The 25,664-nt window shown below is 41.1% G+C and overlaps 9 protein-coding genes across 9 annotated transcripts, besides 1 other annotated feature; 7 read left to right on the forward strand and 2 right to left on the reverse strand.

Annotated features, from left to right (window-relative positions):
• Window positions 1-75: 75 nt before the first annotated feature.
• On the forward strand, window positions 76-1,661 carry BEWA_016060 (dihydrolipoyl dehydrogenase family protein; the record flags this gene model as incomplete). The annotated part of the gene is made up of 3 exons (XM_004832440.1): window positions 76-348; window positions 410-850; window positions 888-1,661. 3 exons carry the CDS (start codon window positions 76-78, stop codon window positions 1,659-1,661), a joined length of 1,488 nt encoding a protein of 495 aa, XP_004832497.1.
• Window positions 1,662-2,213: 552 nt separating this feature from the next.
• BEWA_016070 (hypothetical protein) lies at window positions 2,214-5,438 on the forward strand (the record flags this gene model as incomplete). The annotated part of the gene is made up of 1 exon (XM_004832441.1): window positions 2,214-5,438. One exon carries the CDS (start codon window positions 2,214-2,216, stop codon window positions 5,436-5,438), a length of 3,225 nt encoding a protein of 1,074 aa, XP_004832498.1.
• Window positions 5,079-5,148: a sequence feature (GA-rich).
• A 326-nt stretch (window positions 5,439-5,764) lies between the features above and the next one.
• BEWA_016080 (hypothetical protein) lies at window positions 5,765-6,520 on the forward strand (the record flags this gene model as incomplete). Its single annotated transcript, XM_004832442.1, has 1 exon — window positions 5,765-6,520. The coding sequence occupies one exon, from the start codon at window positions 5,765-5,767 to the stop codon at window positions 6,518-6,520; it is 756 nt and encodes a 251-aa protein (XP_004832499.1).
• An 865-nt stretch (window positions 6,521-7,385) lies between these two features.
• Window positions 7,386-8,466, forward strand: BEWA_016090 (hypothetical protein). Its single transcript, XM_004832443.1, has one exon. It carries the CDS (start codon window positions 7,442-7,444, stop codon window positions 8,432-8,434), a length of 993 nt encoding a protein of 330 aa, XP_004832500.1. The 5' UTR covers window positions 7,386-7,441; the 3' UTR covers window positions 8,435-8,466.
• Window positions 8,467-9,194: 728 nt separating this feature from the next.
• BEWA_016100 (hypothetical protein) lies at window positions 9,195-15,846 on the forward strand (the record flags this gene model as incomplete). The annotated part of the gene is made up of 1 exon (XM_004832444.1): window positions 9,195-15,846. The coding sequence occupies one exon, from the start codon at window positions 9,195-9,197 to the stop codon at window positions 15,558-15,560; it is 6,366 nt and encodes a 2,121-aa protein (XP_004832501.1). The 3' UTR covers window positions 15,561-15,846.
• A 373-nt stretch (window positions 15,847-16,219) lies between these two features.
• On the forward strand, window positions 16,220-17,726 carry BEWA_016110 (hypothetical protein; the record flags this gene model as incomplete). The annotated part of the gene is made up of 1 exon (XM_004832445.1): window positions 16,220-17,726. One exon carries the CDS (start codon window positions 16,220-16,222, stop codon window positions 17,648-17,650), a length of 1,431 nt encoding a protein of 476 aa, XP_004832502.1. The 3' UTR covers window positions 17,651-17,726.
• A 767-nt stretch (window positions 17,727-18,493) lies between these two features.
• Window positions 18,494-19,693, reverse strand: BEWA_016120 (hypothetical protein). The gene has a single exon (XM_004832446.1). It carries the CDS (start codon window positions 19,382-19,384, stop codon window positions 18,557-18,559), a length of 828 nt encoding a protein of 275 aa, XP_004832503.1. The 5' UTR covers window positions 19,385-19,693; the 3' UTR covers window positions 18,494-18,556.
• A 287-nt stretch (window positions 19,694-19,980) lies between these two features.
• On the reverse strand, window positions 19,981-21,414 carry BEWA_016130 (conserved hypothetical protein; the record flags this gene model as incomplete). The annotated part of the gene is made up of 1 exon (XM_004832447.1): window positions 19,981-21,414. The coding sequence occupies one exon, from the start codon at window positions 21,412-21,414 to the stop codon at window positions 19,981-19,983; it is 1,434 nt and encodes a 477-aa protein (XP_004832504.1).
• A 2,074-nt stretch (window positions 21,415-23,488) lies between these two features.
• Window positions 23,489-25,285, forward strand: BEWA_016140 (hypothetical protein; the record flags this gene model as incomplete). The annotated part of the gene is made up of 1 exon (XM_004832448.1): window positions 23,489-25,285. One exon carries the CDS (start codon window positions 23,489-23,491, stop codon window positions 25,283-25,285), a length of 1,797 nt encoding a protein of 598 aa, XP_004832505.1.
• Between the last annotated feature and the right edge of the window lie 379 nt (window positions 25,286-25,664).

Below are 25,664 nucleotides of genomic sequence, written 5' to 3' on the forward strand. Positions count from 1 at the left end.
TCTTGTTGGTATAGTATACATGCATACAGACTCTGGGTTTTGGACAAACTACCTTCAGTCGCAAATTAAGGCTACATGGCTCTCCACTCATCTTCTACCAACGAATTATGCAACAAGGATCCCTTTGGCTGGCACCCACATTATAGCCACATACATTTACAACCATTCTATAGGTATGATCTCGTGGTGATTGGGGGAGGTCCAGGTGGTTATACCACCGCCATCAAGGCGGCCCAATTAGGGCTCAGGGTAGCTTGTGTTGAAAAGCGTAAAACGCTAGGAGGAACTTGTCTAAACTGTGGATGCATTCCATCAAAGGCCCTTTTAAATACTTCACACAACTTTGAGGTTTGTCGTCTTCACGAAAATGTCTATTCTCATACATGCAAAAGTTACATGGAAAATGTAGAAACTAAAAAAGGGAATTCCCGGAATTGTGGCTTCTTCAGTTTCAGTCGATGTGAAGAAGATGATGGATGACAAGGATTCGATACTGAGGACGCTAAATATGGGCATTCAAGGCTTATTTAGAAAGAACAAGGTAGACTTTATCCAAGGTCACGGGAAAATTGTGGATGCGAACAAAGTCGCGGTCGAGGACAAAATTGTAGAAACTGAAAATATCATCATTGCAACCGGTTCCGAGGTCACTCCATTTCCACACGAGTCCCTCAAGGTCGATGGAAAGTTTGTCTTGTCCTCTACAGAGGCCCTTTGCCTAGATAAGGTTCCCAAGGAGATGGTTGTCATTGGAGGCGGTGCTATTGGTCTAGAGCTTGCGAGTGTCTGGAGCCGCTTGGGTGCCAAAGTTGACATTTTGGAATTCGCACCAGATGTTTGCTCTGTCATGGTTAGTCTTTTGTGCATAATTGGCATCTCAAATACAGGATGTGGATGTCTCAAAGAACATCAAGAGGATTTTGGAAAAGCAGGGACTAAAGATCCACGTCAACACCAAGGTCTTAAAGGGAGAGATCAAGGGGGACAAGATCACCATACATGCAGAATCTGCCGGTAAACCAGTGTCATTCACCGCAGAAAAGGTTCTCATCGCCATGGGAAGGCGTCCATATACTGAGGGACTCGGACTTGAGGCCCTAAATGTTGAAACCAAACAGGGTAGAATCCCAGTAGATGACCAGTTTAGGGTATCAGACAAGAGTGGCGCACCGGTTTCCAGTGTTAGAGCCATTGGTGATGTCATAACTGGGCCAATGTTGGCACACAAGGCTGAGGAAGATGGAATGGCTGCATTGGGGTACATTGTGAACCAGGATTTAGTGCATGTAGACCATAACTTGATCCCATCCGTAATCTACACCCATCCAGAAATCGCTGGTGTTGGTGCAACTGAGCAAAGCCTTGTCAAGGAAGGAAAGGAATTCAAGAAAGGTGTCTTCTCTTACATGGGAAACTCCAGGGCAAAGATTTATGGCGAATCTGATGGTTTTGTCAAGATTCTTGCAGATAAGGAAAATAAAATTTTGGGGGCATGGATCGTAGGTCCAGATGCAAGCGAACTTATTGCCCAGCTCACCATTGCAGTAACATACGGAGCTTCCACAGTTGACGTTACAAGAACATGTTTCGCACATCCTTCACTATCTGAAGCTGTCAAGGAAGCTTGTCTTGCGGTACACAGTAAGCCCATCCACATGTAACTGTTGTCGAATATTCATCGCTTCCTCCAAGATTTGCATTAGAGGCACATATTCTGAACCTAAGCATCCAAGCATACGCTTTATTTTAGTAATTGTCTTGTTCAAATATTACATGCATTTGGAGGTATGTTTGACTCGTACCTCGAATACATACTAGATAGTTAACATGCATTTTAAACAAGAGGAAATGAGCTTGGCCTGAGGCATGGAAGCTTACAAGATGTTCTATCTTTAGCTATGTGAAGGATTGTGCTTGTGGCATTCAGCTAATACCTTGTACGTGTCTACCTATGCATGCAGAACTGTTTGGCCATATGTGCCATAACTACTAGGAATTAAGGGACTCGGTGGAAGTTGATGGTTGGATAGACGTGAGTGTTGATTGTACTACTGAAGACTGCTTTGATAGTTGTTCATCTTGTTCTGTGGATGGTCTCTCTGACGGTGAGATAGTTTTGAGAGAGGATGAATGTATGGTTGTCTAGGGAGTATCTAGAGAGGGATAATGGATCTCAGAGTTTTAAAAGAATGTAGATATGAGTTGAAGAATGAATGTCTTCCAAAGGCATAGATATAAAAAATATATGCCCTATAAATAGTAACAGTGATGCAGGTCCATGTCATGATGATGGACGTATACAGGCTAAGAGGGGAGATCTTGAGGCTACCGAGTACGGATATGTTACTCATCGCTCCTTTGAAAATAAAATTGACAAACTCACGTATGGTAGAAAGTCTCTTCAGATAGAAGATGGGAAAAAAGGTGATACACTAATCTCATTTACCAGAAGGTACCCTGATCTCAAAGAAGTGACAACTTACTACTATAGAGAAGGTGAGAACGATGAAGAAAATATACATACACCCCTTGTCCTCAGGGTTAATGGAGGAGAAGCATATCACTTGTACCTCAACACAGGTGGAGACCATACAAAATGGAAACATGTATCTTTGAGGGGTTTAGATAGAATTCCTTCAGGTAACACAACAACCCCTGAACTGACTAGCAGGCTAAAGAGCCAGACGTGTAGACTCCATAGACTTCATAAAATTGATGTAAAAAATAATCAGGAGACTTTTATCACATGTTCTGTTTGTAAAAAGGCCAAGATACGGTTGAACGATAAACCGGAACGACCTGTTGATTGCTACAAAAAATTTTGTCATACTCCATCAGATGACGATGGTGATGGTAAAATAACCTATCCAATCACTTATGGGAATGAACTAAGTAAATACAAAGATGGTAAAACATGGAAGATCATCTCGGTTACTAAAAGTGAGTATGCAAATGTCTCTGTTTATTACTGGGAGGGTGATAAAAAACTTGACAATCCACTTTTAATGGAACTTAAGCCTACTAATGAAGGAAAATCTATCTGGTATGAGAATCTAGGAGAATCTGCTGGAAAACATGATAAATGGAGGAAATTGGGAGAACAAGAAGCTATAAATCTATCTTCTCCCGGAAATCTTAAGGAAAAACTGGATTTCCTCAGTTGCATATTTAATGGGACCGTAAGGATAAAATTGGGATTGGCTCCAAATTGTCATAATTCCCCAGATTTTCGACACAAGAATAGACTAAGGACTTATGTAGATGGCAGTTCTCATAGGCATCTTTCCCTCTCTATCTATGAATATACACCACGTATAGAATCTGGAAGTGATCCATTCCATGTATCAGAATTTTACCTTGAAGGTCATAAACAGATTTTTTCGGGATCCCCTTCATTCTTTAAAGATGTTAAGAAAGTTACCGGATATGCTTCATCCTGTGATTCTGCAAGGTCATTTTTACTTTGCATAGAAACTGGGTTTAATAAGAAGTGGTACAGGAGAATACAAACTAATACATGGGAGAATTGTGATAATGTTGATGGTAAACTTGAAGGTATTTTCAAAAGTGCTCAGAGTACTCTTGGAATAATACCATGCCCTCTTCCCAAATCCCTTCCACCAGATGGACTTAAATTAGTTATAACAACACAACCACCGAATGATAAACTTACTACTATTTATTACGATTACGGTTCTGGCAACACTCCCATTCTGGTTGCTAAGGATCATGTTGGTCTACCAAAGGGTTTCTTCCGAGTTATTCACACTGCAAGCACAGTAACAGGATATTTTATGCTAAGTAGAAATTTAGGCAGGGGAGGTACCATACCGTCAACTAGAAGATCCGAACAATCTATAAATAATGTCAAACATGTAGAGGTATACTTCGGAACTTCCAATCCTAATCTACCAATTCTTCTGGGGATCGCTACGAATACTAGAAGTGTGAATGAGACAAAGTACTATTCCTATAGTTCAACCACCGGAAGGGCAGATCAGGGTAAATGGCTGCAACGGGAGTATTTTGGTCTAAAATCTACTAGTCTGACTGATATGCTTGATGATCAAAATGGTTATAGAAATATGGCTCTACCCATAGAACTAAAGGATCCTGTCCATTTCGAACAATTTTGTAGTAAAATTGAAAATACTGGTACCATTCCATATCTGAAGAAAAAGTCATATATATCCTCATCAAAACCTCCACCTGAACTTCCCCAAGAGGCCAGAAAGAATTACGAAGTAGAAGGATACCAAGTTAACGATAGTGCTCAAATATCCAGAGTAACATTTGGAGGAGAGGATACTAACATTATTCCTCCTAAAGATAAAGTTTCTGAGCTGAGGATATACAGGTGGAAGAATGGTAAGGATAGTGACAAGGTACCTCTACTACTTGAGTTTAAACCTACTAACGGAAAGCCATCTACCTGGTTTGAGAATCTTGACAAGGAGAGTCTTCACTGGATGAATGTTAAAGATGAGGATGCTATGAAATTTTATACAGGTTCTCCTCTACAAGGTAATTATACCGAGGCAGTCACTAAGAAACTGGATGAGGTCAGCTGTAGACTCCATCATACAGTTAAGATAGATGTATTTATCAAGGATAATAGGAAGCTGTATTGTCATAGAAAATGCACTTACAAGAGAATAAAGGTTGAACAAGAGACCAGTATGTTCCCTAAATATATCGGATATGAACACACTTCGGATATTAAAGGCGAAAACTTTACCATAACGGCTCTAACAAACAAGGATAATGTACAAAATACTAATCTTCCATATCCTCTTGAAAACGTCAAAACTGTCACTGTTTACTTCTCTACCTGTGATCAAACGACACCACTTATGATATATATACACCATGGAGTTACAGATGATGAAATTAATGGACAAAGTATCTGGCTTAAGAATGAAAATAAAGAAGGGAAATGGACTGATGTTAGCGATAAAATCCGAGTTGATACAGCAGCTATTGAGGAAACTCTTAATAGTGTCACAAATACTCTAGGATTATGCCCAAGAATTCAGGGATCTACTGGTGCAGTAACACGTTCTGAAGGAGAGCCTTATGAAGAACTAGAAAGAGAAGGCCTTGATGAAGCTGAGGATGTTGAGGAGGAAGAAGAAGAAGAAGAGGGAGCTCAGGTACCAGAGTCTCCAATGGAAGAATCATCTGAAGAGCAAGACCCTGATGGTACTCCGGAACCTACTCTTACTGCTACCTCTGCTGCTACTCAATCTCCTCTTGGATCTCTGCAACCTAATGCTGTTTCTCGAACCGCAGATACTGATGGTGGTCCTGGAAACTCTGATATAAAGAATATCTCTATTATCACCTCTTCTGTTCTTGGTGCCTCAGGGTCCATTACTGGGTTTGCTTACTGGATCTACAAACGCTTTGCTGGAGAACCATGGGTTCGGCAGATCTAATGAGTCTCTATAAAGATCACTATGTATATCCTATCATCCATTGTTGGTTAACATCTGCCTTGGCTTGTTTTGCAGGATATAAGTTATAATCGAAGTATAGGACAGACCCTTGGGTTAGACAGATTTAGGAGTCTAGGAGGTACTCTAGATACTAACTTGGGTACTGAGTAGTTGGTCTAATGGAGTACTATCATGGATGGAGTTTTAGATAAGAATGTACCATATTGAGTATGATGGATTCTTCTTTGAACTTTTCCTCCCTAGTAAGCATTCATTCATCCATACTGATCATTCTGGTCACACCAGTTGAGAGGTGGTATACTAGAATGAGGGTGCTGGCAGCGCTATTGACAGTATGTCTGGTAAGGTTATGCCATTCTGTAGGTTATCTCACAACTTGTTGTGGAGGGAGTCCTACTAATCCCATTACTCTAGATCTTTCTGATCCTGATGAATCACTATGCAGAGCTCTCAAGACAAATGTTGATGGACTTCCTGCAAAGATTTACCTCCTAAAGTCTAAAAAAGTTAATAAAATTGTGAATCGAAACAAGAAGGTCTGGATAGGTAAATTTGGAGATAAATGTTTCTACTGCATGGCATTCCTTAAGGACAATGAACCACGTATAGTAGTTATTGGTGCGGAATCATCTGCACGGAAAAGCTTGAAATACTACAAGTACAAGGACAAAACCGGATGCCGTGGTAAACCGGGTTGGAAAAAGTCGAGAAGCAGTTATAAAAAGAAAATTTCTGCCCTTAAACTAGGCTCCAATGCACCTACTAAGTTTACCCTTGACATCTCTTTTCTCGAGGAAGATGATGAAAGGTTCAAGCTCACAAAGTCCGTTACCGATGGCATAACCATCCTCTATTACTCTTTACAGCCTGGGCATCTTATAGAAAAGATTGTGGATGGAGAGAAGGAAGTATGGACTGCTGGTAACAATCAAGTTTGCTATCTCTGTGAATACTACCCAAAGAGCGCTTCCGGAAAGGTCAAGCTGCATATTATGAAGAACAAAGACTCATTTTCGTTTACTCTCTTTGATAAAGTCGATGGCAGCTGGAAGAAAAAGTAGATTTAAAATCAAGTGACTCCAATTGTAAAAATTTGGAACCTGTACAATAGATCCTCATGGATGCTTCTAAACGATACAGTACCATAATTTTATATCTTGTTCACATCCAATGAGAGTGTGCATGTCTAACTAATGGTAGGCTCTCTACATGCATAAGCATAATGATGAATGCTAGATGTCTATAATACAATGCACGTCCATCACTCATCTATGAACTCGTGATATCTCTAAAAGAGGAGCCAGATTATTCTAAAAGAGAACAGGAGAACTCATGAGAACAGATACCAGATAACAGGAATGAATATTAAGGGAGATTGAATATACCAGGGAGAACCTCTTGAACCATTCCTGGAACCAGAATGATCAGCTATTCCAGCACTTGCAGAGTTGGTAAGGGAAGGGAAAACAACCGAATGAACAGGAACAAGACATACAGAGAGACGATTTGCCGGCGCTAGGATGAAAGAATGGAATCAGTATAACCTCCAGGATGAGACAGCCAGTCCAAACTCCAGCGACATCAGGAATAAAGAGGACCCCGTGGACCACACACATGTGACCAGTGAGGACTACAACTTGACATCTGAGTGTGTCTCACTATGAGCATAAACATGGAAGGAAGACGGATTGAGCATAACGAGCGTAGAAATAGGAAGACTGCGACATCACTCAATGAGGCTCAAGTAGAGGGGTGGGAAGCAGGGTATCGGTTGAATGCTCAACGGCAAGCGGTTTACCTATGAGTAAAGGTCTCAAAACGGCCGGTACGCCTCGACCAAGTTTATTCCTTTTGGTGGTATTTTACCCTACATCCCCATCCACATCCACATTCGTCCTTCCTGGAGCCATTCCTGCGCTAGGGACTACACATTTTCTTGCAACGGATTCTATTCGGGATATCATTGCTCCACGTGTGATAAAATGGTGGGTGTTACCTTTGACGTCCTCAGTACTCCAGATTCTGGACACTACTCCTTTTCCGGTGGATTTGACGGTGTTTACCTCTTTATCAAGTACACACCAAAGCCAGGTTTTGAGGTAGTGAAGGTTACTCACGGCGTTCACGTCCTATGGGAGGCTGGAGCCTCTCTTCTTTCTCTCACCCTTCACAAACTCGGCAACCTTCCAGTCGCTCTCCTCTTGCACTTTGACGGCTCTGACCTCTTCTTTGTCTTTGAGAACCTCGAGTGGAAGTCTGTGCCAAAGGCAGACTACGAGAACAAGCTCCATGGACATCATCACAACCTCGACCCGGAGGAACTTGTCTTGGATTTCGCTCACGTTGACCCTGAAAAGGCCGTGTCACTTCCAGTAAAATACGGACAGTATCTTGTGAACACTTACATACCAGGTCTTGGTGTGGTCTTTGTCGGTGTCAAGGAGGGTGATGATGTACTTTGGAAGGCTGGACATGCAGGCGACAAGTGTCTACATGCTGCCGTTCACGCTTTGAATGGCGTTCCAGAGTTTGCACGTCTTGCTCTGGTAGAGTCTGGTCACGCTCTGGAAAAGCACTTTAAGAAGGTTGACGGTAAGTGGGCTCCAATTACCCTCAAGGCCTACCACGAGCAGAGGGCACCAAAGGAGCCCAGTGCTGCCTCCGTTGATCTCTCGTCTGATAAACATGATCACGTATTCTGCTGCAAGGGAGCACCTTATGGACTTCCATTTGACGCCTTTATAGCCTCTCTTCTCGCCAAAATTACAAAGGTCGTCGACGGTGGAGTTACTCTCTGGGAGGCCAAGGAAGGTGAGAGGGGTCTTCACGTAACACTCGCTCACGATGGACTTCATGCCAACTTGGTTGTACTGACCCCTGATGGTGTGAAAGAGCACGGATTTGTGAAGAAGGATGGAAAGTGGGTTTCTGCCGATGGCAATTTCCCAACCCATCTCAAGCTCCTCGTTAACTAGAAGATTTACTCACTGCATGTGGATAGTTCTCCACGTCTTCTGTTTAATTTTTAGTTTTCACTATGGCTTTCTATTTTATGCATGAGGTGGATGAGCGACCGTCAGGGAGCCAGGCAGGTATACAGAGTGAACTGGTGTTATGGGCGCTGTGAAAGTCGATCAGGAACGGCAGAGTGGGCTCTGGACAAAGATGAGAGGTGTACGCATTTGGTAGACTAGGCATGCCCAGGTAAAACTCGGAGGTACTAGTGGTGGTTGACCATCAAGTTTCTCAATGCACCGTGGGAGATTTCCCCGTGCCGAGACCCGTCTATCTGAGGACTGCACAGCGACTCCGAACCTCTCATGTGACCACGAATGCGTGAGCATCTGAAGCTACTGTGGGACCCAGAAATGTTCCAAGTCCAAAACTGTTGCCCCGGTATACCCAGGCTTGGCGAGTCCGTGGACCGATTTCAACACCACAACTCTAATGGAATCTCACTCTTTCCTTCTCCATAGCCATCATTCTCCCTAGAGAAGGATTCGTCTCGGCGGAGTAACCATTCCTCCTCCGTCTCTTTCTCCAGTGGCAGGAGTAGCGACCGTAGAACCGCAGTAACGCGGCAAAACAAGGAAAACATTTAGATACTCTTATTCTCATCAAAACTGCAACTGTTTACGCTCAGTTTACCTCAATATTTTGGCATTCATCCTCGCGCTACACCACATGAGGAAGAGTTGAGAAACCCTGTCTATCTCACTCCTCATCCTGTTATACATGAAGATTCTTGTAATACTTTGTGTAATCTACGCTTCAGGACTCTGTAGCTGTGGGAGGTTTGACGAGATTATCGCCAGGTTTAACGATGAAGTGACCAAGACCAAAAAGTTCCTGGAAGACGCCGAGTCGACCCTAAAATGTGCCAAAAACGCACTTGAAGAATACGCAGAAGCCTCGGCAGAACTCCAAAGCTCCAAGAGAGTGGAGGCGGAGAACGCCAGGAAGGCTTTTGAAAATGCGAAAAAGGCTCTGGAAGCAGCTTCCGGAACCGATGAAGGTATAAGGGCTCTTCAACTGATAATGGACTCCTTCCACCAGTGTGGAGGATATGAGCTACCGTCCGTGGAGGATCAGAATAATGTCATCAGGGAGGCCCTGGAGAAGGTGACAGAAGTCCAAGTCTCGCTGCAGAACATGAAACCCATCGGGGAACTTTATGAGTGTTGTTGCAAACATAGGCTGCTTGGGATTACTCCAGTAGATGCTAAGCCAAAAGTAGTCGAGCAGACCACAGTTTCTACAAGTGGGTGTTTTGGCAGCTCCGCTCTGTTCTCGCACAAATATGAAAGTTCCACAAATGACTCTTCATGTCAACCACAAACTGAAGAGTCTGTTTTGGTTGGATCTGATAAGAATGAGGAAACTGCCACAGAACATGAAGATATTCCACATCAAAGTTTTTCAAGTCACTCTGAAGAGCAATTACAGACCGGAGAAGAAACTACTCAAAGCGAAGAACTGCCAGAGTCAGCTGAGAGTCCTACTGAAGTTGCCAGTGTAGAGCAGGAGGAACAGGATACTGCTCCAGCGGATTCTCAACCAGATGCAAATACAGAGACCAATGAAGTTGAACCGCTGAATGAGACAGAGTCTTCTCAGGAGGTAGCATCTCCATCTCAAGACAATGAGGAAGAACCTGAGACTCCAGAATCTGTAGAGGTAGGAGATGCTCCTGTAGATGTTCAACCTGAGGAAGAGGCTAAGCCAGTTGATGTAGACTCTGAATCCAGTGAGGCAAATAATGAACCAGAAGAACCTAAAGAGGATCTTGGAGATGGTACAGATCTCTCTCCATTACCATTACAACAGCTCACTCTCGTATCTGATTACAAGTTGATGGTGGATTCGTTCTTCTTCAATGTGGAGGAAGGAGAAGAGAATGGTATCAAGATTCTCAGGTTGACTGTAAAGAGTGGCACCTCTACCAACAAGCTTTTCTTTGATGGGAAACTGGTATGGCAAGGTAGGGATCCAAGAGACGCCTGTTCTTCTGCTACCTTCTACTTTGGAGAAAGCGGACCCATAGCTGCCTTGTATAGATTCAAGAAAGGAGGTGACGGTAAAGCAGTCAAGGGCTATCGTAAATTTTCAGGTGGACAATGGACTTCAGTCAATAAAGAGGGTCTTGAGAAGCTACTCGAAGAACTCAAGCAAACATCAGGGATGAATGACGAGGACACAAAACATGTAGAATCTCCCGAAACTCCCAAGGAGGAAATTCCTCTGCCAGATGGACAAATGGGAGAGGTTATGGACCTAGCCAGTATTTATCAGGACAAGTGTAACTCATTCGATTACAACTTTGCCGGTAACGCAGTAAGACTAGTGGTCCCAAAGAAGGATGTTACCTTTACGAGGCTAGTAGATGCCGAGGAGGAAGTCTGGACTCCAGGAAAAGATGAAGAATTTGGATACATCAGGGAATATCTTAATAAGGATGGTAAGCCAGAGTTTGTTGTTTTAATCTTCAAAACCTTATATGGCGCGGTACGAAGAGACTATGTGAAGGATGAGGGTAGATGGACATCTTGCACTAATCATGAAGAAAAGATGAGGAGCTTGAGGATCCCTGCAACTTTCAGATCCGCGTTCGAGCTTGACCTTTCATTAGCCAATAGTACTAATGAATGCAGCATCTTTGAAGCTGAATTAGTAGGAGTGACCACAAAGCACTTCTTCCCAAAGGCTGGCTTTCATGCCAAGAAGGTAAATGAGGGTACTAGAGAGTTATGGACCGGTGGAGTTAATGATTATTGTCGTTATTGTCTTATTTACAGGAAAGGTGATAAGGAACTACTGGAGATTGTCGTGGTAGAGAATGAGTTGATAGGAAAGAAGTACTTTGAGAGGGTATATGGTGAATGGAAGAGTCTCACACGGGATGAGTTTGACAGGAAGATAGAGGAGATGAAAAGGATGGAGACTAAACAGCCTTCCGTAGACGCTTCAGATTCTACTATGGTATCTCATAGCAAACCTCTTACTGATGATAAAGTTCCTCTGGAATCCACTAGTGATAAATATGAAAGTTTTGCAGCACACCATTTGGAGCACTCACCAACTGAAGATACTGAACAGACTACCGTTTCTTCAAGTGACCCCGTAGATCAGCAAACTACAGAGGTGAGTGAGCTTCAGGAGCCTGAGCCTTTACAGTCTACTGGATCCCATTTACATCCTGATGAGGAACCTGAGGTGACACCATCTGAAACTTCTGCTACTGAGACACTGGACCTTTCACATCATGATGACTCCCAGATAGACTTGAAAAAAGGCAACGTGTCTGGGTTAGACTACAACATATACTCCCCAAAGAAGGATGTTAAGATTACTTCTGTTGTTGACTCTGGAGATAATGCTATATGGACCGCTTCTGGAGATGAAAAGTGCGTATTTGTAGAATCTTATGCTAATGAAGACGTAACAATTCTTTGCCTGCAAGCCTCCGAGAATGGTGGCACTACGTTCAAGTACTTTGAAAAGACTGGTAGTGAATCGTGGAATAATATTACAGAGGGAGACTTTGATAGGAAGATGGAGGAAATGGGAGAAGCTGTAAAATCTAATAGCAACACTCCTCAGGAAGCTTCCTCCTCATCTGTTAAGTTCTCTAGAGAGAATCTAAGAGGATCTCAGGAAGATGTCACAGGATCATCTAAAGTCATAAAGACTACATCCTATGCTACTTTCCAGGAAGAGATGCATGTAGGCAAACTTGTAGAGTCTCCAAAAGCTACCCAGGAATCTCAGCAACTAGTGGTCACCACAGATCCAAATACTTTGGACATTTCAAAGCCTGATAAAGACAGGTGTAACTCCTTTGACTACTCCCTTCTAGGGAATGCGATGAAGTTGGTGGTTCCTAATAAAGACGTTTCTATATCCAAACTCATGAATGGTAGTGAAGAAGTGTGGACCGCTGAGGAGGAAGAAGCGTTTGACCATGCGGAGATATACCTTAATAGGGATGGAAGAGCAGAACTTGCAGTTTTAATATTAAGAACATCTTCTGGCCTATTACGAAGAGATTACGCAAGGGATGAAAATGGATGGGCGGTCTGTGATAATAGTGAAGAAAAGATGAAGAATTTAAAGGATATTACAGAATGGATATCCGACTTCAACATTGATCTTTCTGCTTCTAAGGACACTGACAAATGCAGTATCTTTGAGGTAGATCTTTTGGGAGTTACCACTAGACACTTTTATCCCAAACCTGGCCATAATATAATTGAAGTAAAGGATGGTAATAATAACCTGTGGACTCCTGTAAATACTTCGGATGTTTGTCTCTTTTGTCTTGTTTATAAGAAAGGCGACAAGGAACTACTTGAAGTAGCGGTTACAGAGGATTCTTCAAGGAGATGGAAATTCTTTGAAAGAGTAGATGGAGGATGGAGGAGCATTACAGAAGATGATTACGATCAGAATATTAAGGATATGATTGGGGGATTTTTAGGATCTACTGAAGATGGTCCTCAAGATGTTCAGTTGCATCTTACTGAGGATACACATATAGAGAATCTTGGAGGATCTCAAGATAAGGAAGGACCCCCCGTAGAGGTTGCATCCGATACTGCTTTACAGGAGGGGGAGAATGTGGACAAACCAGAGATTCCATCGGATAATACACTTCTTCAGTCATCTGTACAGGTTGACAGTACTCCTATAGCCTTAGACCTTACCAAACCAGATGAGTCCAAGGTAGATATTCTCAAGGTTAGCAGGAATGAAGTAGAGAAGAAGGAGTATTATCCAAAGGATACTTCCAAGATTACTACTGTTGTGGATGGAGAGGCTCAACTTTGGACTGGTGTTGGAGATGACAAGTGTTGCTTAGCTAGGTCTTATTCAAAGGGAGATTCTTCATTCCTTGTTATAACTATAAAGGGTGGTAATGACTTAGCAGCTAAATTCTTTGAGAAAGTTGGTGGAGCATGGAATGAAGTAGATGAAGAACCGTTTACTGACAGGGTAACGACAATGATGGGAGAATTGGCTAAACCTGTAAGTTCTTTCCTGGATAAGGTAGACTCTACTCTCTTTAATCTAGAGGATGGAGAAGAGAATGGCATTAAGGTTCTTAAGTTAAAGGCTAAGGAAGGTACTTCTACTAACAAGCTCACATTCGACAATTTGACAGTTTGGGAAGATTCTCAAACTCCTTGCTCTTCCGCTGTCATATATATGAATGGAAGCGCGCCTGATCTTGCCGTTATAAAGACTAAAGACGGTAGTGATACTGAATCCACAGTATACAGATACTATGATGGTAGTAAATGGCAAGATGGTAATATGGATGAGCATAACAGTAAGCTAGAAGCTTTAAAGAATAAACTCAAGGAACTTCAAGATGCCGCTAGACCAAAAGAATCTACAGAAACAGTCGGAGATAATGTAGAAGAAAAGGCTAAACCTGCTGATAAGCCTGTAGAATCTTCTACTTCTAAGCCATCTGAACCTAAGGGAGCGTCTACAGAAGCTCCTCAGGATTCTTCTACAGAGGATATTGTGACTAATCTAGACCAGTCGGATTCTAAACCTGCAAACTCTTCCCTTTCCAAAGTGAATACCTCCCTATTTAATGTGGAAGAGGGACAAGAGAATGGGTTTAAGGTTCTAAAGCTTACACCAAAGGAAGGAGTTACTTCTAACAAGCTTACCTATGGATCTGAAGTAGTTTGGCAGGCTCAGAATGCTGGTGATGCCTGTTCTATGGCAATCTTCTATCTTGGAAAGGAGGGGCTTGTAGGTGCTTTATACAGATTCAAGAGAGAAAATGATGGCAAGACAGTAGAAGGTTACCGCCAATTCTCAGATGGCAACTGGTCCCAAGTCAGTGGAGCTGTCTTCAGGAAATTGATAGGAAAGGATGAACCCGTTACAACATCTAAAGAACCATCTACTAATGAGGGAGCTAAAGATAAACCTAAACCTACTTCCACTGTAGCTCCTCCTAGCGAAGAGTCTAAGCCTAAGGAAGAACCCAAGGCTACCGAACCTCCTAAGGAAGTAGATACTCAATCAGCTGAACAGGCTAAAGATCCCAGTGTTGACAGAAAGCCAGATCCAAAACTAACAAATAAAGAGGCAGCTACTGCACTTTCAAGCTCCGAACCAGAAGATGGTTCTTTGGATACTGCAGAATTGAATGATACATCTCCACAGAGTACAACCCGTGACGAGCCGCAAACTGATATAGATAAAAAAGAGGAGGATGAACAGGATGAATACGAAAATGAGGACCAAGAGGAAGATGATGGAGAGCAAGATGAACAACCACAGGTGGAATCATCTTCACCGGATACCATCTCTAGTTCGTCTCCAGATGCTATAGATATCAAGAATGCAACAGATCCCAGATACAAAGTCCTAGATGTGCATATTGATGGAGTACCGTCCAGAATATTTAGTATGGACTTTAGTGCAAACGTTACGAATGTTTTGGATAGAGAATATACAGTTTGGAAAGCTACCGATCCAGGTGTAAAGTGCCTATACTGCATTGAATATCTCAAAGACGGTGAACCTAAATTCGCGACTGTTGTCACAAAAAAAGGGGATAAGTTAGAGCAGAAGAATCGCAAATATAAGGATCAAGATAAGTGCTGCTCCTGCACTTTCTGGCGGAATAAAAAATGTTGGAAGGATTGTAATAGTGGCTTTGCAAATAAAATTAATGCCCTGAAAACATACACAGATCCTCCAACAAAGTTCACTCTGGACATTTCCTCTCCAAAAGAAGATGATGATAAGTTTAAGCTTGTAGGGGAAGAGAAGAATGGTGTCACTACCCACTTCTTTGCCGCTAGGAAAGGCTATGGTATCGGGACTATTGCGGATGATGGCAAGAATATATTGAGCCTTAATGGTGATTTGACATTTTTCCTCTGCGAGGTTCATTCTAAAGGTGACCATGGACTCATGAGACTATATTTTAGACATAACGGTTCGATAGACTACCCAACCCTAGAAAAGAAAGATGGTAAATGGACAGAGGTCCTAGCTCCAGACTACTTTATGGCATTAGAAAAGATGTACAGCACAGACGTAGAGGATTCCCAAAACACTGACAACAGATGATGAATCTTGACATTTCAAACCCTAATGACTCCAAGACAAATGTGCATGCTTATGAAGAAGTAAAGTTAGAGAAGATCCCAAAAGGGCGGCTTCAGTATACTCTTGGTCATTGTAGATGGAAAGGAATTGTGGAATGAAAGTATCTACATAAGAGTTTACCACTCATCAACTCGCTGGACCCTAGTAAAAAGCTTTAATTGTACACTAGAATGACTATTTAAAGAGCACTCATTATTCATCCTATGGATGGATAGATTAATCACTAATGCAGTTTATCTCCAACTCACTCTGTGGAGACTCTAAATTTTGCTATAAATTCTACATGGTAACTTTTATCTTTTCCATTCGGCAAGGGAGATTTTGGGGTGTCTATTTCTGTCCTGAAGGAGCTCCACTGTTATTTTGCAATAAAGATTCTAGAGATTAAACGATCGAGTATCCATGCTAGATGGATCCATCATGATGCGTGAGGTCCATCAGACTTCTAGACGACCTGATCGGGTCCCTTGTAGTAAATTTGGTGACATCCTGCATGCAAAAGTCCCCATGCTAGCCTAGACAATCATAAATCTCTGCCGAGTTTTATACATCATAAGCTGTAAATACACTCTTTACATGATTATTGATTGTTGAAAAATAGACAGAAAGTATAGCTGGAGATGGGATCTTCAGGTGGTACATCTCCACAAGGTAAATCTGTATTCGTGGAAATTGGTAAAGCTTCTGGAAGTGGATATTATAATGATGGAGATAATAAAATCACATTTACCAGATATTCTGACCAACCGGAAAAGGGCTACAAAAAATACATTCATACCCCTCCCAATTCATATGTTATTAGAACCATAAAACATGATGACAAGGGTCAGACTGGACTTGCGGATCTTAGCAGTAAACGATATGAGGTAGCTTCAGTTTACTATCTTGAATATGATCATTCCAACTTTGTGCCGCTATTAATCGGGTTTACAAAGAACGGAGACAAACATTTCTATTATACACTAACTAAATACACGACTCTTGACGAAATGTGGAACAAAGATAGCACTATTAAGAATGCTGAGACATGCAAAAAAAGGCTCGCAGGAATTTGCGCTATGCTTAGAGATTTGGTAGTCTTAAGAGTAGATTGTATCAAAGATTCTTACTATGCTAACGGAGATCCTGCAAATCCCCCAGAAAAAAATAAATTGACAAAAGTAAAGGTCACTGGACCCTATACTGTTTATGCTACTTACAAAAAATATATTCATATTCCAGAAGAGATATCTACCATGAGGGTAATTACTTCTAGGCATCAAGCAAAGCACATTACATTTATCCTAAAAGAGATTGGTCTTACTAAATTTAGTAGTGTCTCAGTATATTACTGGGTCGGAGATGCTTCTTATTATAATCCGTTACTTCTTGAAATGAGTGGATCTGGAGAACCGAGGTATTTCAAATTAGATGGAAGCAGGTGGGTATCTTGTAGTGTAACTCAACCCAGTTTTGAGAGTTTTCTTGACATGGAAACATGTAGATACAATAGAGAGCATATAGTTGATATTATGCAGATGAAAGACTCTTACGATTGTTCTTGTGGAAAATTCAAGATCACTCTAAAATCTACAAATGAAGGTGGATATCAGAAGGTTGTCCACAGTATAAGTGGAAATCAATATCTTGGTAAATTCGTATCAGAAACGACTACACAATATGGAATAGATATCAAATATGGCGTAGGAGTAGCAACTGTGTTCCACTATCCTAACGAAAATCCCCAACCACTCTTAATATTATTTGATGGAAAATGGTATGAAAGAGAAACTATGAACAACTGGAAGGAAATAGAGGACAAAAATCTTCCTATAACTGAAGATTCAAAAGATCAAATAGAAGCCCATCTCCAAAGGATAGACTACAATGAACCGTACAGTTATGCGGATGAATACAAAGATGGATCCTCCTCTGTTAGCATAATAATTGGAACAGTCGTAGGATTAGCCCTTGCGTGTTTCGTCGTCCACGAATGCCTTATGCTTCGTAGTAATGCAGCTAAAAGTATCATAATGAAAGTCATGAGTAAGTTCCATAAAAGACCACACTAGTTCTCAACAAAACAGAGTAACGTATAGATACCTTCTACAATGGTCTCAGCATGTTCGCTAATAGTTTATATCCTTGACAAATGTATACTATCCATGACTTCTTACCATTGCTGCTTGTAGAATGAATAGTCCCGTTGCATATGGTATGTTCATCAGGAATGCCCCTGGATGGATAGCTGAATCAAAGAATTCGAGTTTAAAAGGGCTTTATGGGCATCGTGAGAGAAATTTGGAAAACATGGTCAAGCTAATTAAACTGCCCAAATTTCAAACCAGGATGTAAAGACACTATACGATTGTATGAAAGATTCGTCGGATGCAAATACGAAAAAGTTAACAATGGGGGAATACGAATTGGAGATGACAATGTGGAGGCATGCAAAGGAACAACAGCTACTGTAGACCACCTTGCCACATGCTGTGAACATAAATTAGCCTTTGATTACACCAGACGACATAACGAAGTACTGAAATGTGTATCTCTCCACCTGTGCCGCATGTTCAACCTAATAAAAAGAAAGAAAATAAAAGGATATGTGATGCAGGAGATACTCATGGGATGTTTATAAGACTCCTCGGAAACCTCTTGCATGCGAATTAGTCTGATGAGTTACTCCATAAATCGATAGAATCAGTGCTTCTAGAAGGTCTGAAGGCCCCCAAAACCTACGGAAAATCCGTAGGAGTCAAGAAGGGTAGGAACTAATAACGCACATATAACACAACCCTTACACCTAGAGCAGATTAATTAGTAATTACTGACAACGAGCTACTTGTGAGTGAAGATGAATGTATGGATGAGGAGTAGATAGGAGACTCTCATGGATCTCAGAGTTTGACAGAGCATACTCTCAACAAATTACCTACCCCGTACGTACCGGATTGTTATATGTGCGTGATTAGTTCCTACACCCTTGTAGACACTACAGTTTCCTGTAGGTTTGGGGAATAATCAGAACAGGCCTTTATAAATAAGATTTTTTGATTGTATTTCGACCTGACCTTGATTGCTTGACCATTTGAGTTTATCCTCTTACTGAGGATTCCAGTAAATCTTCTAGAGAGACTTACTGGTTCTTCAACGATTACTATAAGCGCCATAGTTTTATTACCGCCTTGCTTTTTAAAAGTTATGTTTATCCCCCGTCTACACTGGGTAGTTTTACAAGTCGCCACCTGTTTATATAAGAAGAAGTTTTTTCGATTAAATTCAGGTCCACATTGCAATTCGTCCAGGGTTAACGCTAACCTCACGTCAGCTAGATTATAATAAAGTCTTCTAGTGCCAAGTATGTCATTGTTGAACTCTTTGTCGTCAGTTTGGAATGATGCACAGTAGGTTGTACCAGTTTGTTTAACGATTGGTTTGGGTCTTATTCTTCCACTATCATCATGTTTTTGTTGCTTTTTAAGAGGCAATATGTTTCCCTGTTTACTCTCTGTATGATCGCAAGCTCGTACCCATTTAGAAAAGATTTTTTGATTAGATTCAGGTAGGCATTGCCCTTCAACGAGGGATAACGTAGACCTGTTGTCAGCTACATCACTTGTTGATATTAATGTTGGATTTGTGACACCTTTTATCGTTTCAGCTCGTGAAGTTGAGATTTCACTCGCTGCAGTTCGCATTCCGACGTTGTCGTCCCCTATTGTTTTATTCAGGTGTGATGACTTCCTCTGGAGGTTCCCTCGGCTTAACAACGAGCCTAAAGGAGACTTTTCCTCGGAAATCATTGTTTACGTTGCCGAATTTTGGATTTTAATGGTTACTCCCCGACCCTCTGGTCGTTTACGTGTCCTGAGTCCTTCTTTGGAGTCAGAATACAATGTTCCTTTTGGAATTAACCATTTATCGATGCCTGTGCCGTTTAACTTTTTGGAATAACCGTGAAAATGGCCATTGCCGTTATCTCTATCGGAATGGACTTCCAATGCTTATTCATCGTAGTTAAAGAGCCTAAGATGGTGTATTTTAGAGAATATATCTCTAAAATAAGAAATATCTAACAATCGATATTTTTCACCAAAAGATTTCGACTTCCCATACTCTCTATGAACATGGCTGGTGAGCATTGGAGAGTTAGTATTTGTGTATTTATAGAAGCTAAATGATGAGGAAAAATGCTAAACAATGGTGGTCTCCAAGCTTGGGAATTGAGGCTCCTGGACCCGGAAAAATCATGCATGCAGAATAGTTAGGGATCTTAAGAATTAATGTAGTCCTTTAGACGTTGAGATCGCACAGCTTTGCCGTGATAAAATTTAACATTTATGACAAATTAAATGACCTATTCTACCGCATTTTGTAGTAGGCTTTAAGTGTGTTTATACTAGGATTTAAACTGCATTAGTAGAGCATCCACAGCTTTAATGGACAAATCTCCTTTACTATTGTTGATAATGTAGGCTCTAGAATTTTTGTGTCTTATTATAATTGTTTCAGCCACGTTTGATATAAGGGAGGCTGTCAGAATGCTCAGGTTCATGGTCAGGGTGGCGACGTCTGAGACTCCAGAACCATTGGCAATTTCATCACTTACCATAGGCTTTCCCTCCTTATCAAACTGTTTAGTGTAATAGTCTAGCACAGGCTTACAGCCGTTAATGGACCTGGTTGACAAGTAACCATATGATATTCCCATCATTACGATAAAGCAAAAGATGAATATGGGTGACTGTGAAAAGTGATACCTGCCAGTCAAAGAGGACCACAGAATAAAGCAAGATGAGGAAAGGATGGCGGTGAGCATAAAGTGTATGTATCTGTCCCTAGTAAACAAGAACATTGCATGAGACTGGGACGGGTCCTTCTCTGACGGATTTATACTCTCGTTGACACCCACAGTGTTTAGCTTTGATATGAACTCTGAAAGAATGAGTGAGAGAGAACATATGAGCTTGATATGGTCTGGAATATCCATTACAAATGGGATGAGACAAGGAAAGAAGAAGAATCTCAGAGAGTAGGCAAGGACAATGACCATGAACCGCGTGTAGTAGAATTTTGCATATGAAAAATCACTGATACTTTTGAGGAATCTTTGGCTAATCGATAGATCACCCTGTTTCTCTTCAGCCTCTTTGGTGTATTTTCTATATTTAATATACAAGAATGTGACCCATAGGGATCCAATAGACGTCAGAACGGCATGAAACCCGTGGCACAGGACCAGGTTCTTTCTCATTTGAGAAATTGTACTGGTTCCAACCGCACGGTTCAGTATAGTCTGGGTGGTTCCCAAAAAAATGGAGCCGGCGGGGAACCCCGTGTAGATCATCGAGTAGGTTGAATTGAGAAATAGTTTAGAGATGACGCCAGCACCCGAGAAACAAATGAGTGCCTCCAACGCTCCGTTAAACCCATAGCCCAGGATGAAGATGTTACGGGCCATTAAACCATTACCAAACATGCCCACAAGTACATGCATCGAGTGAGACGCCACTAACAACCACACACTCAATACCATGGTCGAAAAGTCCAACTCGCAGAGGAATAGAGCCACGAATGATGCCACTAGGACAAAGAACATGTAGACCACCAGACACTTGTTGGCAAAGTTCTGGCACCTAAAGACCTTTTCAGTGAGTAGACTTGTATTCACATTCGTGGCCATTGCTATGCCAATGAGTAGGAATGCATTGCCGTGTGTATCACTCATTTGCTTCCTGGAGAATGATTCGTCCTTTGTTTTGTCTTTAGACGATGAGCGGGAGAGTCTCATTGCCATCCGGAGCCCAAATGTACTTATCGCCATCTTCTCCATGCTAAAAGCCCTTGTTAAATGACCAGAATACTCTGTGGTTTATTCCATTCCAAATAGAATGCCAGAGGAGGAACGCCATGTGGTCGTTTTAGTCAACAACTAGTTGATTGCATTACCACTAGTACAGTAGCCTCATTTTGTTTCTGGAAAAACGGTCGTTACCTCCTGAGCAAAGCCTATTATGGAATGAAGAACGGAGGAGGAAGAAGATGCCCCCATTCCAGGAAGAAGAATATCAGGGCACCTTGTAGTTTCTATCGGAGCACTTCTAGAGCCATCTCCATGGAACATACTGGAAACTCGTGGGGATGCTTAAATGTACTCGATGTCTTTCTATGGGTCCCCTGGAATTTGCAAATCTGGCAAGAGAGACTCTTCAGGTCACCCAGAGATTATTGTCTGTTAGCCACCTCTCAAATGAATCTCCAATTATAGTTTGGAAAATGCAAAGATAACGCCTTCTTTCCATCGTTAATCTCCAAAGAATAATGAGATGAGAATTCCTCTTGCACTCATGAAGATGTCTACACATTCTGTGGGATTCCTTATCACTCCAACTACAGGAACAAGAAGGACACAGCAAAATGAGACTGCTGGACGAATGGTGAACAGAGAGGATATGCAGAAACCTGTGCATGACCGCCATTGGTTGCAAAGCTCCTTCATCCATGTAGCTTTAAAAGGGCAGTAATACTCTTGTATATCTTCCTTTAAGACCAGCTTGACCATTGAATCGATGGTGGAAGATTGAGTTTCGTTTTAAGATACAATGAAACCCTTTCTAATCCTTCCTCCGTAGCTCCTTGTATCGGTTCCTCTAGTTACAGTTCTAAACCCAGAGATTTATGATACACCCTACCCATGTATCTAGCCCTTGTATAGACTTCTCTCTGATACATACTAGTCAGTAATACAGCAGAATTGGCCTGTAGGTAGTGGTAGTAATAGACCAGAGAGCGTTTACGCCATCGTGATCATCCTTACGTCTAGAGACCATAGTCCTCATCTTTAGATACCACGATACATTTACAAGGTATTTTAGCCGATACATCCCATTACATTACGGTAAAGTTTGGTTTTTGAGATAATGTGCACGCCTCGCGGGACAACATCGTAAGTCGGGATAATTATCACCACTAATGTCCATTATTTTCTCAAGCAGAGGAAAATTCTTCTTAAACCCACCAGTTTTCTGTTCATAGTATTCAGTCAGTATAATAAATGAATGAGGATGTTGTAGGTGTAAGAGTATCATGGAAATGGACGGGGAATGTCTACACATTTTAGGCAGTAGCCGGTACGACTACTATAGAGACACTAATGCAGTTTTATCGTGACCATAAATGTAGTACAGATATAATTAGGAAGATAGTACAGTTGGACGGAAGCATGATTTTGGAATCTTGGCTTACAGTAAGTGATGACCCAGTAGGAGAGCTGCTGGGCTACAGATCATCTCCCAGGGGTTCCTATAGAGCCTTTTATAGACCTTTAGTTGCTCTTCTGGTAGCCTTTACAGGTGTCTATAGTTGTACTCCGGATAGAGGCTCTCCATCAGTGCCTGAAACGACGTTACGAGGGGATGGAGATTCTTTGTCTCAATGGACTCATCAATGATGCCATAGAACATCACAGGAACAGATACGCTGGAGACGATGAATGTACTCATTATCCCCCAAGAAATCAGAGTTGGGATGTGACTGGAAGTCTATCATGGAAGAGGTAAATCACCTCAATCCAAAGGGTAATCCGGAATCCAAAAACAAATGACAGATTAAAACCAATAAAATGACTATGTAACCCATTATACGGGGCTACATCTAGCAGATTTACACCAAAGATGGGCGATATGTGTCGGCATCCTTCACCTTTGTGTGGTATTTGCAGGGTTTTGGTTAGACAAACCATGCGTGCAGGTACTCTTCTACAAGATATCATAGATGTGCAATGATTTAATCTCTCTGGTTTTGGCTTTTAGGATTCATCACTCCCTTTAGACACATAGAATAACTTTGCATGCATGTACTCTGGATAGTAGGTTTAAGGGATTTACAGTTAAGGGTAAATGTTTAAAATGAATACGTATCAGGTAGATATTTGTCCTACTGTTACACCTTTAAAAGGATTAGAACGTAAAGATGGAGAAAAGATAGGTGGTAAATACAACTCCTATATATTTACTGCAAAATCTGAAGAAAAATTTGAAATATCAGCCATAGTTTACGATGGAGAACCACTGAAAGGTATAGTAGTGTCAAATACTATGGTTGAAAAATTAACTATATACTTAGATGGATATAATAAGATCTTACTAATACACACTTTGGCTTTTGAGGTGGGTAACCTATACTGGATAAATCAAGACACTACTAAAAACACAGAAAGAGTAACGTTTGCCGAATTTTTACTTAAGGAAACGTCACATCTAAACACAGGTGAACTTGGCTGCATACTATCTAACGTAACTCAACATAGTGGATTCAACTCCATTGATCTGCACATGAAACACGAATCTACCGCAAAAAAACTTGTTTCTGTATCAGATATTATATTTGATCTTGATAAAAGGTATTGGGATTCTTCTGACTCTGGCAAATATTTGTCTGAGATTTCCAGAGGAGAAGTGACTGTAATAAAATCTGTAATAGCAGGTAGTAACTTCACAAAAATCATACATAATGCACTTTCCAAGACGTTTATGATTAGGGGAATAAAACTTTCAAATGGAAAATATATGAAGATTAATGGTGGTTTTCCAAATGAGGGATTTGCAGAATTCAATGTATACTATAGAGATAGTGATTATAGCAATCCTTTGCTTGTGGAATTGGTAGAAGTATATCCAACAACTCACAATTATGTTAAGACTAAATTCTATCTTACTATGAATGGTAAAGATTCTAACGGAAAATGGGACATTTGTCAAATATGCTCAGTTATTGATGAGAAAACCGAACTTGTACAGATACTTCAGAACATAACTACACACAATAGGCTTTTGGTTTACAATATATCAGATGAAAAACTTAGGAACAAGCTTGGAGATATACGAAAAGGTTTTTCTGTAGATGTAACTCAGATTAGAGGATCCACGGGAGTAATCCAATATTATTCTTTTGATGGGATGTACGTTCCATTTAAAAAGGAAAGGAAACAGACAAAAGGTTACTATATGGTTAGACATGCCACTATTCCTTATTTTACTGTCAAGAAGATTAAAGTTACCAAGACTAAGGAACTTACTGAAGACGAGCTTCCTCCCCTTGGAACTTTATTTGAGAAATTAAATGCCTACTACGCTGACTATTCATACAAAGATGCGGTGCTTATCGAACTGGAGTGTTTGGATCATTCTGAATCTGATGAATCTCCTCTTTTTTTCTATTACTATTCCCAGGATGAGAGAGATGAATGGATTGGCTATAAATTAGAAACACATTTTGTTCTAGATGATGGAGAGGAAGCTATTCCGGATAAGAACACTATAATTACTCACATTAAACAGCATAACAACAAAATAATTTTTGAGGAGCTCTGGAAAAAACTAAAGGGAAAGCTTACTAGGTACCCTCCAGCGACTAACAAAAATCCAAAAGGTGAGCAAACGACAGATGATACTACCAAGGATATAAGAGGACATGGCAATTCAAAGGAAGCTGATGAGAAAGCAGAGGAGAGAACATCAACAGGTTCTATGCAAGACTCTAAACATAACATTCATTCTGGAGAATTCGATGCTGTTGGATGTGGCATTGGAGTAACATTTGGTATATTGGCGATATGTGTTGGTATCTATTTGCTATTTCCTTCCATTAAAAGGCTTGCAAATCATTATACCATTAAAAAGTTTATGTATAGTCGCTACGTTTAGCAGAGTATATACCAAAAAATTTCTGTTGTAATCCTTATTAGCGTTTCTTGAGGGTTACCTGATAAGATAATGAACCTTCACTCCCAGAATGTCACTTTGGATGTCTCTTTATAGCCTACCAAGAAGCCTGTCTAGGTGAAAGAAGATACTAGGATGAATATTAGTGACTCTTCCTCAAGTATGTGTACATGAATACTTACCATATGCTCATCAAAGTCCACGGAAGATCTTATGAAGTTGTCTGGAAGTACTCCTGTACACCAACATTCCAGCTTCATGTTCCTCCAAACTTTACATGCTGGGCTTACCCCTTTTTATTCTCTGAGAATTCAACATGAAGTATGAACTAGGAGTAGGTATAGGCCAAGGAATAAGAGAA

Source organism: Theileria equi (assembly GCF_000342415.1).
Source record: "Theileria equi strain WA chromosome 4 map unlocalized gcontig_1105316255033, whole genome shotgun sequence".
NCBI lineage: Eukaryota > Apicomplexa > Aconoidasida > Piroplasmida > Theileriidae > Theileria > Theileria equi.